The sequence below is a fragment of the Ruditapes philippinarum genome, unplaced genomic scaffold (genome assembly GCF_026571515.1).
Source record: "Ruditapes philippinarum isolate M1 unplaced genomic scaffold, ASM2657151v2 ctg204_1_1_1_1, whole genome shotgun sequence".
NCBI lineage: Eukaryota > Metazoa > Mollusca > Bivalvia > Venerida > Veneridae > Ruditapes > Ruditapes philippinarum.
Genome location: NW_026854772.1, coordinates 754,015 through 770,589, shown reverse-complemented (window position 1 = coordinate 770,589; position 16,575 = coordinate 754,015). Strand labels below are relative to the sequence as shown.

At 29.7% G+C, this 16,575-nt stretch overlaps 1 protein-coding gene across 1 annotated transcript; it reads right to left on the bottom strand.

Moving 5' to 3' along the window:
- Positions 1-11,511: 11,511 nt before the first annotated feature.
- Positions 11,512-12,939, bottom strand: LOC132741031 (FMRFamide receptor-like). Its single transcript, XM_060729110.1, has one exon. The coding sequence runs from the start codon at positions 12,937-12,939 to the stop codon at positions 11,761-11,763; it is 1,179 nt and encodes a 392-aa protein (XP_060585093.1). The 3' UTR covers positions 11,512-11,760.
- Between the last annotated feature and the right edge of the window lie 3,636 nt (positions 12,940-16,575).

Sequence of the window (16,575 nt, the reverse complement as noted above, 5' to 3'; positions counted from 1 at the left end):
CTTTTTTGACAGAAATGTCCTTCAAGTAACAGTAATATAAGTAGATTATTTTAGTTTAAGTAAATTGTTGCAGTGTGCTCTTCAAAAGAAGGTGATAGGTGTAATACATGGCTACAGCAACGAAACATATGGACATTTTAAATATGATTTAGAAAATTGGAAGACATTGATTAAAGGTTGGAACCATGATTTCTAACAGTGTCCTTTAAGTAACGAGATTCTAATTATTCAACTTATGAGAAAGATTTCCTTTTGTATTGCTGCTACTAGCAAATATGTTTCAGTCATGAATTAAATGATAAAAATTGTCTCCCTTATCTTATCTGTGTAAACAGGCTGTAAAATAACCTGAATAAATCCTTGCAGTAACTGTCCTTACAATAATGTTACTGCAAGTACAAAATCTGTTACTGAAAGTACAAAATACAGCACAATTCTTCTTTAACATATAATTATGGATAAAGATACGATATACATTTTCTTGTTGGCATAATCTATATATTATTATTATATTCATTCTATAATTAGACATTTATGCCATTTAAAACTTCTGCTTTAAGTTATTTTGTTATTCGAAGGACAACCGGTGTTATTGAAAGGACTTTTTAATTCAAACTCAATGTACTGTACTAACATATCTACATTCAAACTTGGAGAAAGTTTCTTTATTGTTTCAGTTGAGTTATTTTTTGCTTTTACAGTACATTGCTTTTGTTAAAATTGAGGAAAATCTGAATAATCTTGCACCCTTTAGAATCCTCAACATTAAGTTACTGTAAGGACAATATAAATATTGTGGTAATTGAAATGCATGTCATTTCACAAAATAACTGTAGCAATTTAAGAAATAAAATAAATCTTCAAAACTTCTGATGGTGTTCTCTATGAACTTGTTTATAAAATTGACTGGGACGAGTTTAGACTGAATTATGCGAACTCACAACATTGCTTGGTTACCTTAAAGACTTGTAACTTTTCCCCATTTTAAATTCATGTCTGTACAATTGTGAAATATTTTTATTTTATACAAATAGTAGTAATGGTGCTTAAATTCAAATGATTATTGTTTGTAAATAAATGATAACACTGTAAATAAATGATAATACCTTATCATTTCTTTATTTTTTGTCATTTCAGTAACAAATATGTCCGTCCTGTAACTTTAAAAGAGAGCTTCCCTTACTTTTGCTATTCAAATTCAAGATCTATTTAAGAATAATTCAAAGCTTATTTTCATTTCTGTATGTTGTTAACATTTAATTGTTAGTTCAATGATAAAAAATAAACGTAAATTTACAGTTATAAGTCCTTTAAGTAACATTCATTAGTCCTTGCAGTAACAAGCATGTCCTTGGTGTAACACAGATTGATTTCTAGTTCTGCAATATAGCAACATGGTAAAAGTTTATTTTTGCATTCAGATTGATAAAACTTACTCTGTTCATAAAAATAGAACAAGAAAAAATGATATTCTTACGTGCGTGCGAAACATACTGACATTGTTTTACTCAATTTCCTGTTTTGTTTACGGTTGAAGACGAAAAAAGTCTTTTGTAGAGAAAATATATACATCTATAAAAAAAATCCCATTTCAGACTTAAACTGAAATTTATATAAAGTTGTGTTGTTTGTTTTGCTTTGTTGTTTAGATATTATTATTTTATTAAAAATGTAAAAAACGTTATCGTTACTGCAAAGACAAACAATGGTCAATATTGACCTTCTGACAATCATAAACGATATAAAGTAGACGAGTGTATGTTGCACTTTGTAAAACTAGCTTTCAAATTCATATGCTTACTAGATGAGATAATACTTTGCAGCTTAATTAGGTATTCATATTTGAATAAAATCAGAATTTGATATTATCTCTTAAGTATATATGACTTGTGAACTTAAGTATATATGACTTGTGAAGTTAAGTATATATGACTTGTGAAGTTAAGTATATATGACTTTTGAAGTCATGAGCTTCTCAAGAATGAAAACAGATGATGATTACTAACTAAACTTGTTTTATAGTTATATCATTTGCGTAACAAACATATTTCCAACTATTGCTTATTCCAAGTGAAGCGTAAATAAATAAAATTATTTACGTAATTAAATGAACAAAAAACTTACCAGCAAATTTTCCCCACACATTGAACACTGTACAATCATTATTTGTAGGACCTACAAAAGACCTATATTCTTTGGTCACAATGAATTGATATTTGCATGGTCTAAATACACGACAATACCAAAGGGAAATGTTGTAGGTTGTCGCACGAATCTTTAATAAATCACCAGATAGTGCGTCTAAGTCATTAACCGATTCCTTAATCTTACAAGAAATTGTTATTCTTTAGTTTGTGATAAGTTAAACTTAAGTAAGTAATTAAATTTTCCTGAATAATGCCACAAGAAATATATTATTCAAAACAGATTCAGGTAACTATAAGCTATTAATCTACGAATATTTAACTTTATGTTTAAATATTTTACTTGTTTTTTAGAATAAAAACGTCTATTTTTTGGCACACTGTGACCTAAGGAGGCATTTAAAAGTTGATTTGATAATCGTAATCAGTCTTTGTTTTTTTTTTCATTGGAAAACGAATATCAAAAATGTAGAAGCAAAAAAATGACAAACATGACAATTATGTAAACATAAATAATAAAGTAACACAAATCATGGAAACATGGCAAAGAATACAACACGTATTCTTGTAGCTACTACATGATATATTAAGTAAATTTTAATATGGCATATTAAGCAGAAACTATCAGTACAACGATCTTAAAATTTGATTTAAAACGATTTTTTTGCTTTATTCATAGCAGGTACATTAATCTACGATTTCGAAGAAATTTCTCTTTGATTGGAATGTCATTATAGGCTGAAAGCTATATCATTTGGTGACATTAATAGCATTATTACAGTTGTACAGTATACTCGTAATTGAATTACCTTTTGAGCGGCTTTTAGACACATTATCAGATAAGAATACCGTGATAGGACAATATGCGACAATAATATTTCTTTGCTCTGTTCTGTGACACTTTTCGATATTGTTTCTTTTATTTTATAGCTTGAAATGTCAAAGTGCCATACTTTTAAATCGGAAAGTCATTATCCGCGGAGCGTTTTGATGACATGGCGAATGTCAAGCTTTTTCGTATGACTGAGGATCCAAGTGGCCGCCTGTAGATCATTTTATTGTTCTTTTGGGAAATTATATTCTTTACAGTTGCATATTTTTACAATTGCAAAAGGCATGACCAGTCTTTATTTCTGTAAAGATTATAGACATATTTCACTTTATTAAATTAATTTTACATATTAAGAAAATGTACTAACTAACCAATTGTCCATCAAATATACAGCATAATTGCAAACAAGCAATTCAATGAAACTGTTATACCAGAGTGGGTTAGTATGCAATGCCATATGGTCAATGAATTTATCAAATGTGCAAATATTTTACAATATTCTATTTCAACCCTTCGCAATAATCTTCTTTAGATTATGTCAAAGTTTCAGACGTGTTATCCAATTTTTAATGCTTCAACAATGTCCTACTGAGGTATACCTTTCAATCACTACAAATGGCCGACCTAAGTCCATTTACTTCTCTTACAGCGATTAACTGCAAGATTTTCTTTCAGTCTAGGAAAAAGGAAAAAGTAACAGGGTGTCTAGTGTTGAGAATAAGGACACTTTCTTATTTTCTCGATGAATCAAAGTTTTCTACTTCAATATTTGTTGCCACAATATCTTGTTTTGCAACCATATCTAAAATTTAAAGTTACTTTAAATTAAATCAAATGTAAAGTTGTATTTAAAAACCTCCAATTCGAAAAACAGAGGCTGGTGGGAAGGACCGGGCATGCCTAACTATGTTGCCTCTTTATATATAAAGTCTTTGTTGTTATTATTATTATTATTATTATCATTATTGTTATTATACCACATGTCTTTCTTTTTCATGTTTGTTGTTTAGTTTGTGTCTTGCTAATTTACATCGTTTTCTACGTTTTTGTTTTAAGATTTGTTTAAAAACAAAACGGTACATAAAATCAATTACAGTAACTTCTTTGCGTGCACGAGCGTTGTCATGCAGACAATACCAGTCAAGAGACGAATTTTATGGAAGTGTTTAAAATTGTCCTTCACACGACATTTCTCTAAATACTTGAATTTAACAGAGACAACAGTTCCAAGGGTATTTAAAAATAGCATAGTTACATATGTTTCTTGACATACGTCAATCGCTTGTCAATGCATGGTCGACGAACATTTTTGTTGGCTCAAATCTTATTGTTGAACCTACAAACTGGCGTAAAATAGTGAAGTCAGCTTTGATCACCAGTCACACCATAAGAAAATCGGCAACTGTCATACTTAGGAAACATTTTCATTTATTTCCGAGAGCATTAAACTCACTTCTTCTTCTGATCAGATTTTAGCATACAAGGTATTCATCCGGTAGTTATTTGCCGCACTCTCAAGTGATTCTTCAGAGTCCTATGAATTGACCGTTTTGATATCCCTGCGATATGTGCTACATGGGTATGTGAATGTATGACATCTTGTTCAATGATCCTCGGGACTCCTGTCCCCTCCCCTGTGCTCTTTGACTTTATGGGCCTATTATTCAATCATTTATTAGTTTTCTTTGAATTGCTTATCAGTTACTTATTATTTCTTCTCATGTATGATTTTAGTGATTAACTTTCCAATGCTCTGCCTTGTGCCCTGTTATGTTTTTGTTTGGGGTCCTCCTGGGCTCCTTGCCATTGGCTCTTGTTGCTGGAGCGTGTGGGGGTTGCGTTCATTGAACGGCGCCCTCTCTTGTCGATCTTGTTTATCATATTTTGTGAATGTTTTTGTCCATATGGAGCGTTTTGTTTAAAATGAGCTTTAACAGCCATATTTAATACGAAGTTACTTGTAAAAGGTATGTTTAAATGTGAATAAAATTCTTAATAGGTTGACAACACACATGGTTTTGTTATCATTTGAAATGTTTTAAAACATAGCATATTTACACAAAACATGAGTCATGAGCAAAATTAGATAATATAATTTATATTGCATTACATTTTATCCAACCTCGTATTAAGAAAATATCTAAATATGAAATAGAAAAGTATTTTCTATAATGTTGATAAAATTTCCATTTTGTGCTAATGCATAGTAAAAATGCACTATGGCCTAATGGAAGCTTTTAAAGAAATGTATCATTTCTTCTACGTTACATTTGCTTTTGTGTTCAAATTTGTTTGATGCGACATCTCTTCATTGTGGACAAAACGTGCGTGTCACTTCTGTTCAAAATCGAAACAGACTATTTTTATAATTATAATAATGGAAGTGATACCATAGAAACAAAATGATGAAATTGATTGAGGAGATATTTTGTTTTATTCATAATTGTAATTTTTGAATGGTGTTCTGTGAGGCAAAACAATTGCTGCCACCGTTTATACCAGAGTTATCGCAAGAGGCAACTAAATGGGTTCGTATGATTGGAGTCTATGCATTTCTTAGCTCCATAGCTCCAGCAGGTGAGATGGTATTGAACCATGGTGTTGCTGTTTAGTTTGTAAGACCAGAGGATTTGCAAAAAATCACTTTTCCTGCCTCGTATGACCTATCCAATATGACCTATACTATTCTATTTAGGTGCGCCGTAACACAAACAAAATAAACATTATTATTATTATCTAATTTATTATTATTATTTTTATTTTTATTTTTTCTTTATAAAAAAAAACACAAAGAAACGGAGGTAAAAAGAAATCTCTTGATCTGAGATACGCTCTACACCAACGTTATATAACCAAATTTTTGTGCAAAATGATTAGCATTCTATGCTTACAATGATTTACACACTTATTAAGTAATAAGATACGCTTAAACGTGCCGTAATTAAGCACAAGAAACACACTGGCAGGAAAAAAAGTTATCATAAGAACTCCAGTATATATTTTGAGTTATCACAAGAACTCCGTGACATTTGAAAACTCGGGAATAAATTCATTAGCCTGGTTTTATGTTTGCACATTAGGTAATTAAGTATAGCAACGAAGAATAATGAGCAAGTAATTTGGAAATTTTACTCAAAACTACAAGATTTTTCTTTTTTAAAAAGGCGATGAAAAATGGAATAAAAGTTTTTTTTCTGAAATATATTACAATATGTAGGGCAAGCTTATTTATCTTATTATTTAAAGATCCTGTATGTTTTGTGATTGAGATTGTTACTGTGTGTATACCACATTAGCAAAAAATTATTTATGTTTATAATTATGCAAATAAAACAATTTTCAAACATCAAAGAATATGTAAAATGTGTACTGCAAATATTTGTGCACATTATATTTAATCAATAAATTTCATGTATTCATATCTTATTGGAAAATGTGACTTAGAATTTATAGAAATTAAATGTCTAATTACCTCCCTTTATTTACATGAAATGTTAAATTGGGTAATATCTTTATAAATAATGCTTTTTTGAACTTACAACATTGACAAATCTTAATTCGAGCATCATATTTATGAAATAAAACCATGAAAAAATTGTGTTACAGGATCTTTAAAGGTAAAAATGACCATTTTTCACGTGAGTTCTCCAAGTATATGGAAAAGTTTTCAACAGAAATCCGTAACGTTTTCCAGGAACTCCGTTACGTTATAACAAGTTATCATAAGAACTCCATCCTTCGTGTAACAGTTCCTCCTCCGTGAACAGGAAACTTTTAACAAAGTATATGGCATAGAAAAAATAATTATTATGTTCTGGTGAATGTTCTTGTTAAATTTATTTAACCGCTTCCAAAATTATAGAAAATAAAATATTCGTGTTGATGTATCGTAAAAAAGTATGTCTTTTTATTATCATTTCTACCTCATTATTTTAAGTTCAGTTCCGATCACAGCAGGGCTGCGTGACTGCGAGTATTTTTTCTATTTGTTACCACGTCTGTCAAAAGACTAAGATATATCATTTTGATTGATACAAGATTGATTTGTATGGCTTCTCAAAGAATTGCCGAGAGGTTTTTTTTAATTTCGTGTCATTGTTTTCCGTTTTTGTTAGTTATCAGTGAGAGTGAATTTCATCAATTTACAAAAAAAGCTGATTAAATGTAACAAACGTATATGAAATATCAATACTGAATATCACCGGTTTTTATTTATTTATTTGTGTTTATTCGTTTTTGTTTCTTTTTTTCTTTTTTTTTTCTTTTTGTTTGCTTTTTTTAATTTACATGATATGAAATAAATCAAAACAAACTATCTTTCTAGTTATAAATTGAGAGGAAAAACATCATGAAGCGTATTTCTTTTTTCGTATTGAATCGTTTACATTTTTGTTAAGCTTATTTGATTTTAATGAAATAAAGACAAAATACTTACCCTGGCATAGTGTACACTGATCAAAAGCAATTTTAACATTTGCTTTTATTGTAATGACGCTAAAACTAACCAAAGTGTTTACTGAAATGATCAAAGTTTTTTTAATTGCAACTCTCTTCACTAACTTTTATTAGCTAAATTGCATTCATTCTGAGAAGTGCAAATAAAGTCTAATCAAAACGAGGGAGAACAATCTAGGCCTTGAAAACAAAAACTTTTGATTGTATGAAAATGATAAGCATGTTTACCTAATTGTTATACCGGAATACTGCATATCAAACAGACAAGTATGGTACATGTAAATATAATTACATACTCGTAATAAAAACATAAGGTTTAAAAGTATATTTAAATGAAAAACAACAAACAAGCCCAAACAAAATCGAAAACAAAAGCAAGACTAAACATTGTTGGTTAAATATCCAGTAGACCATTTCTGAAAAAATGAATTTTTGTCACCATTTGTCAAGCTGTCCATATATCGCTAAAATTTGTAGTACACAAATTTGTATACTTTATGGCACAAAGTAAAAAATTGTCTAATGGTGAGACGGAGCCGTCATTGTCTTTTATTCATCTTAAAATTCAAGATACTATTAACGTGTTGTACCAGCTTCAACTCATGTTAATTTTATATGCAAACAAATTCAAGACCATGTCTATCAATTGCTACGTCCTTGTATTTACAATTTTCACGAAATGAACAGAGATGTATCACAAAATATCTGTAAGCCGTACGTATATGACTGTCTTGAAAATAAGAATGATTTAGCTGAAAATATATCAAGAAATGAAATACTTACTGAAATGATATGATTGAGAGGAATCTATTGATGTCATACACTTAAAACCTGTATCAGGGATTTATTATCCCGCACGTTCACTTGTTTACGAGATTTTCCGCGAGGATGTTGACACAAATAAAATGGTGGTTGTTCAGATTTCTATCTCATGAATCTGTTTTATTTATCACAAAACACCTAAACGTTCATATGAATCGAAATTACAATTCAGATGTTAGGCAAAAGTATTTTATATATATTGAAATGTGTAATGTCATAAAATTTTAGTTTAGGCATTAGCTTCTTTAAACGACACAAGAAAATCGGTCTGTTCCTATAATTAGTAAGGTGTGTTTAATCAAGCTAACTTTGAGACAATGGTCTTTATTTCTTATTTCCTTCTTTTTCAATGCGATAAAATTTGACTTCATTCTCATTTTTTTGGTGATCATTTGATGCTTTGTTGGGATTGAGTCTATACAAGAGTGGTATTTATATACAATAATGCCGGACCATCCCGACAAGAAAAATTACCCATCAGAGTTAGTTATATCCATAATCAAAGCCCTATCAATACTTTTGGCTAAATCCACCTGGCATTTGTTGCTACATAATTGCTTTATGTATTATTAAGGTATTCTTTGAGACTGAATAGATATTAAGTCAACTTAAAAATGTAAGCATTGCATTTTTCTTTGTATAAAAATATATAGTTTTTACATATAATCATTATTCGTTTGTTTAATACTATATTGATTTTTTGTTGATTTACTTCCCTGTGAAATTTGATACTTTAGTTGTGGGCAATGTGAGCAATATAAGCAATATTTCCAATATAAGTAAAACAATATTACATATAACCTATATAATCTATAGCCAGCAACATAACATGTATCAATATTAGCAATTATTATAACAATAATAGCAATATAGGAGATAGCAATATTACGAATAGACACCAAAGCAATCTTACCAATATCAGTAAAACCAATATAACCAATATAAGTACATGTATTATCATATTCATAGATTTTTAAGTTTATTCCTACTATGCCTGCAACTTGTGAAGTACGGTGTAATAATTTAATATCGCAAGCATTTCTTTATATTTTGAAACCTTGCAGTGTTGTCACTTTTGATCCAAAGTTACTATCAAGTACAGAAATGTACATAAAATTTTAATTTTGTTTGAGACGATCCTATGTGGTGTGTGAAAAAGGTTGCACTTTTATAGTTTCCTATTAACAAACCCATTATTAAATAGGAATGAGTTGTTGTCCATAAAGATAACGTGTCATTTTTCATAGCACATTCACATGCAATCGTAATTTAATGAAAACTGAGTCTGTCTTCATTTTACCTTACAGTAACGAAAATTAAGATACTGTCACGGACAAGGTTCTTATATTAAGCAGAACGATACGGGTGTTTTCGACTGCATTAGGATATATTTAAAGCTCGTGTTGGTTATGATGTAAAGAACGTTTTCTTTCGACAATATCTTTTAATGTTTTTCTAGGTCAGTGATGTTAAAAATCAAACCAGAATATGACAGCTGACATATAAGATGTCATGAAAGCTAATGTCTGCACGGAAAGATGTAAAGGAAATTAAATGTCTCTCTCTCTGAAGTTACAAAGCATCATATAAAATAAAAACTGAAATAATTTATAATAATTTTTAAAAAGTATTTTTTCTAGATCGTTTTTTGAACGGTTTGTAGGTTTTATGACACAATTTTATCATTAGATCACTAGAAAAGACAACAATAGATTTATGTTAGCTTAACCATTAATATTTCTATAAATTAATTGACATTTACTGGCTATTAGATGTGTTTTTGAATTTCCTGTTTATCAAGATTTTGCGATTTAGATTGGATTAATGTTCAGAAAATCATTTTGTCTGATATGAGTAAATTTGAAGAATAAAACATTTTTTTTAGATTTAACTGATATCATACTAAACTGCTTAAATGCTCTAATCTAGGTAATTCAACAAATAGGCAAAATTTGAGAAAAAAACAAATACAATGTAATCAAATTATTTTAAAGGACATATTTGTCTTTTTCAATTAAATATGCACTAACCAGGTATTCTAATATTTTCTTTTCTCTTTTTTATAACCTCTGGTTTATCCATTTGCTGATTGTTTCTATACAATATTTTATATCTTTTTACAAACTGTCAATATGTTTCTATTACATGTATGTGTTTGCCTCAAATAACTATTCACAGATAAAAAAAAGCTGTGTTATATGGTATTAAAATATTTTAATCAAACGTTCAGTTGGAATCAAGATAAAAATACAAATTGTTATATTTTTGTAATCAAACCAATGTTTACATAACAATATATATCATATTTTGGTTATGCGATAAAACATTAATGAAATATCATTGTAAAATTAAATATGAGATACATTCCACAAGATTGTCTTACATTACTTTTATGTTCATACTACTTGGGGAAGGGAGGGAGGTAGGGCATATAAATTTGGTATTGTCCGTCCGACTTGTTTTCACGATTTCTGTCCGGCAACTGCAATACAGTGGAATGGGGGGCATCCATGTCCTATACACAAATTTCTTGTTTTAACTGTTTCATGCTTTTGAACATTCCGAACAGAATAACAAATAATATTAAAGATCCTGTATGTTGTAATTAAGGGTATAACATACAGTTAAGTGAAGTTGTATATAATTATTCGTCTAAATCAATTTCCCAACAACTAAAATATCAATGTACATTTTGATTAAACGTTAAAATAAATTCATTCATGTTTTAATTTGGTAATACCTTTACAAACAATACTTTTTGAAACTTACAATATTGATAAATCTTCATTTGAATATTAGATTTATAAAACATACCATAACAATTGCCTTACAGGATCTTTCACAATTTTGTTAAACACATGCACATTTAACATAATATAGACATAGCATTTTACAGAGTTTGAATCAGTATTAACATAGATAATAATACCCAAAATGTCAAACAAAAATTCACTTTTTTATTTGGAAGATGCATCTAATCAACATTATAATAGAAAATTAGTGAAATTGCGTATTTTATCCAAAAATTCGTGGACTTTTTAAATATCTCTTGAACGTCAATGTGTATTGTAATGAAATTTTATCAGCATCTATTGTAGAATATTATCAAAACATTTTGAAAGGAACAGTTAATTGTGTGTAAATTTCACGATCATTAGTGTTAAAATGGCATAAGAAATTCAGTGATGGACATTACTTTGAGTAGCAGTAACTGTCATTGACTGCGTAACGTTGAAGCACAAGTTGTTTCTTAATATTATGACGTTGACGTCAATAACTTTTTGGAGTGCGCCACTGTCGCCGACATGTGTTTATGTAAAATAAATATTGTTGTAATGTTAGAAGCTACTCTCATGAATTTTTCTGTGTTTATTTGTTATTAATTCTTCTAAGCAGTGTAAGAATTTTAAATTAATATATCAAATATATTTTACGCAACAAAGAAAGTCCACGAATTTTTGGATAACCCCTCGTACATTATCAATAAGTACAACGTGCAGCATATTCTTAGTTTGTATATGCTCTTTCAAGAGGTACCAGCTTTGACGTCCATTCTTTGTCCGTTACTAACACTGTAAGAGACCTTGTTACCGGATTTTGCAGTTTATTTAATTCCGGATTCCTACACGGCCTATTCCAATCAAAACGACTTTGTCTATTTTCACGTTTTGTTGATGAAAAACATGTTAAACACATTTTTACAAGAACCTGTCTGAATTTGCTACCAAACACTAAATACACAATAATATTCGTTGATAACGATAAATAGGAGAGGAGTAATGTTGTATGATGTACGGCTTCTTCTTGGATAGAATGGCTAGCATTGTCGTTTTTGCCGAATACAAATCCATTTATCATAATGACATATCTATAAATGTGCGAAGGAACATTTAAACAAAAGAATGTAGCAGTTACCGCAAATAACATTTTTGTCACCTTTGCAAGCGTATGTCCAGACTGTGTCACTCCGCTTTTCGTTCGTTTCTTACGGATATTGGACGATTTTATTAAGCTACAAACTATCGCACCCATCAAATGAATGATACCACAAAGAGGTAAAGCCAGTGTGATAACAGTGTCCGCGTATACAAATGCCTGTACAGTTTTGCTATGTTGCGGGAAAGGCACGCAATCATCTGCACTTATTGCCCAAAAAGGAAAGTTGTAAAAACAGACTGACAAAATACACAATATCATAAGAACTATTTCAGCAATTCTTTTTGTGCACATCTGCTTTACAACAAATGGTTTGCAAATTCGAATATAGTTTTCAAATGTGACAAATACAACCAGCCATACCGAAATAAATCCACAAACGTAGCTTAAAAATATTATTATGCTACATGAACCACTTATTGTTCCTAAACGTAAATGAAACACTTGTGATATCCAAATTATCAATAACGTTAATAGGAATCCATTATCTGCTATGCCTCTTGCAGCTAGATATATGCTACAAGAATTATTCTTCAATGGTTTCTGAAGAAAAACGACAGAAGACAATGTGTTGGTTATTAAACCAAAAACACAAATGACTGGAATTGTGTACCGCTCCAAAAATGATGTTATTGGATGAAATGGCAGCGCAAGCAACGGTTTTGTTATATTCTCGTACAAAATATCATCGTTTTTAAAGATGTGCTTATTTGCCGTCCAATTACCGGAAGAAAGACCGCCAGAACTCATTCTGAAAAGACACGAAACAAGATGATAATAAAAAAAAGACGTCATAACCGTAAAAAGATGTATATTTCAGCAAATAAATAACAAAGAGAGAGCTTTAATATTTATTTTATTAAGGGCAATTACTTTAAAAACTTTTTAAAATGAAATAGGTTTAACAATGTATTTAAAAAAAGAATGATAATGTTTTCATAAAAACGAATAATTTTCAAAACAAAATCTAAATACAAAAAAATAGGCAAAATTAAAACAAAACAGAGAGAAATATAATTCGTAAAGTAGGTCCAAAACGACAAAATTGAAAATATTGCAGGAGCCAGTTCAAAGACGTTCATGGATAAAGCAAGTTACTGTTCACCCCGTTCACCAGCTTAAGCAGAATAAACAAATGTGATAATCATCCGTAGATGTGTTTATACGGCGGTTATCGTTGATCCTTTAAATGAGACACGTTCGTGCCATTCCCCTACAAGCGGCGTATGGTCTCATTGCGCCTTTAAAGAGAAAACAATAGGCGAAACTAAATAAAATAGAATTTTGGGATAGGATAAAGGTTTATGAAGCCTGTATATCACAGATAAGATGTCAAAAAACAAATTTAAAAAGTAGTCAAGCTATCCTTTAGTTGATTATACAGACTGAGTATTCAAGTTAAGAAAACTAGAATGTCTCAAGAAGAAATAGCAAATTGAAAGAACTAAAAGTACCACAAATACATCAATATTGTTGAACGATCTGTAAGGATCAGAAATAAAACATCTTTGATTGTACGTATGAGGCAACTTTTTACATCATATCCGCACTGCACAAAAAAAATTGATGTGGCAATAAAATAGAGAGAAATAGAATCCCTTAAGAAAGTCCAAAAAGATAGTATTGAAAATGCCTAAAATGCCAAAAACCTATTTCATCTATTTTTTGACAAGGTCTCTGGCTTAAATTCGAGGAATTGTGAATTTTTTTAAACTTGAAAAAATATTGGAAACTGTGACTTATATCACCAGTTATGATGGGGCGAATAAACCATGTATAAAGCGTGTTAGTAATCGGTTAATTTATAAGAATTATGCAAGATTACAATGATGAAATGATACATTTGTACATTTAGATGAACTGAACCAAGTATTGACATGAAATTCCAAATTTGCCTTTACTCCACATGTCAGATGATGCATCTTTATTTAAATTAAAACATATTTTCTTATTTTTAAAGCAACAATAATCAGCCAATATCTTTGCACATCATTTATATTTAAATAGTACATACATGTAAATAATGTTATATATCAATCAGTTTTAAAAACTAATTTCAACTAAAAGCATTAGTTTATAGGTCACGTTTTTGTTCGTTTATACAATTTTACGCAATGTAGTAATAATAATATATAAGAAAAAAATATAATTAACATTTTTCAGTAACATTAACAGAACGAGGTCCTAATTACATTAATTCAGTCTCACAGGACCGTTGCAAATGTTGTTTTCTAATTAAAAGGCAAACGACTAATAATGTTTATTGTTACCTCAACATATTTCCAAAATGTTTCACATATTCCGAAATTTTCATTATATCAATCAATTAAATCAGAAAATAGATAAATTAATAACTTAAGTTTAAATATAAAGACATGCTTAGCCTAGAGATGTTGTATTTTTATTTCTCAAATTGAAACGTTTTTGTTTTTTTTTTAGTTTCGGTAGTCTGTGACCATTTCCGAAAACATACTATTTGGCTATAAAGTCGAATCATCTTTTTATTTTATTTTTGGCAATTCGTAATGACAATGAAAAAGTGTTCTGTTTGTCAAAATACACTTTGCTTATATTTTGCTATTTCTTTGGCACATTATGTAAATTACAGTAATACCTAATTCAACTTTAAAGCATCATTTTACTTTGAATTCCTGATTGTAACATTAAATTCTTATTAATAAAACTCATATTTTCCCGTTCCTAAATTATAAAATTGTTTTTCATTTCCAGGACACAGTGTGCCCAGTTATTTTAATTAAAACACAAACCTTAAGCAATAGAGTTATCCTTTTTTTATTACTTCTTTCTATCATATCTCTGCAATACATCCTTTGACAAGTTCACATTACTCTGGAGATTTTGCTAATGACGGAAATAAGACCTGATATTGGAATGCAGAAACATCTGATGTTCAGTGACTTTTGATATAACATGCGGTATCGATAAATTCTCTGGGAGAAAAAAATATTTCTGTAAGGAAACTAAGAACTTCTCTTTCTTTGTGTAATATATAAACACCGAACGTCAATGTAATAAATGATAATTGAACAATTTTATATCCTTTTATTTTCATTTTTAATTACCTTGTTGTATGTTTCTATGGTTTTCTATTTGTTTTTGTTTCTTGCCCATGTGCCATGACCTGTTTAGTGTCCTGCTTGGCTCTTTGCCGTTCGGTCTTGTGTTGAGGGATGCATTCGTTGAATGCCGCCCTTCCTAGGAGATCTTGCTTTTCATATTGAATTCTAAATGCTGCTTTTTATGCCAAAAATATCGAAACTTAGGCAACAGTCAATCATTTTAACGTAGATAAACATGAAGCATTTTAGATGTTCTTACAATATATGATTTGAATAAGCAGTATATTGAAACCTGTCCATCAAGTGGACATATTTTAGAAATAAGATAAAAAAATTCTAAACAAGTTCAAACCGGACATGAAAACGTAACATTTAGACACATTATTTGCATGTATACTTATATATTTCAACCGATGTCGATAAATAATTGATAAATACGTATTAATGAGAATGTACGTGTTTAAATGTACAAGGAAGTGTCAAAGATTTGATTGATAGTGTTTCTATAGAAATTACAGTTTTCAGATAAAACTCAGTCGAAATGTCTTCACAAATCTTTCAACATTATATGTTACTGCAAGGAGTATACACTTCTAGATTTATCATTATGTAAGAAGCATTTTTATCAAATTTATTCATAGTCCTGTCGCATTTTTAGTGGTAACGTCACATGTATAATGATTACGTCACATGTCTAAATATAGAACGTCAACAGTGATTTCGGTCCTTCTAGCTATATTCAAAATTCAGTGTTGATCATTTCAAGGAAATACCATGAAAGAAATAATGTAAAACATAAATGCAAAACCATTGTCGTTATCAAAATTCGCATCCTTCCCTTAAGAAACACTATCAAATTTTGAATTGATTATAACCGAAGATACAAATAAATCAACAGAATGTTTTCATTGTAATTTGTTTAACTACACATCTGCAAAAATAGTCTCAAATTTTATAACATTGTTTTTATTAACTACGTTTGGTGTATTTACTGAAACTTTTTTGTATTGCTTTGTATTTTGTCAATTGCAAATTATCACAAGAAAAGACGTCATTAACGCCGAAAAGAAAAACGATGACGCTTCCTCTAAAGAAAGAGGGGGTTAAACACATAAAAAGAAAATTCTAGAGATTGTGTAATACAAAGTTAATCATTATGTTTTCCTTGGATTGTTTTTATAACTTAAAATAAAAATGGTAGAATTGAACACCGGGTTTCTGGAAATTTAATTGACAACCGCATGTGATACCGTACCAGCATGTTGTTTAATTACAGCCATTTGTTTTAAAATACTGTATTTGTTTT

What these genes read in the sequence shown, in the direction of transcription:
- LOC132741031 (XM_060729110.1), bottom strand. Translation starts at nt 12,939, where the DNA reads ATGAGTTCTGGCGGTCTTTCTTCCGGTAATTGGACGGCAAATAAGCAC.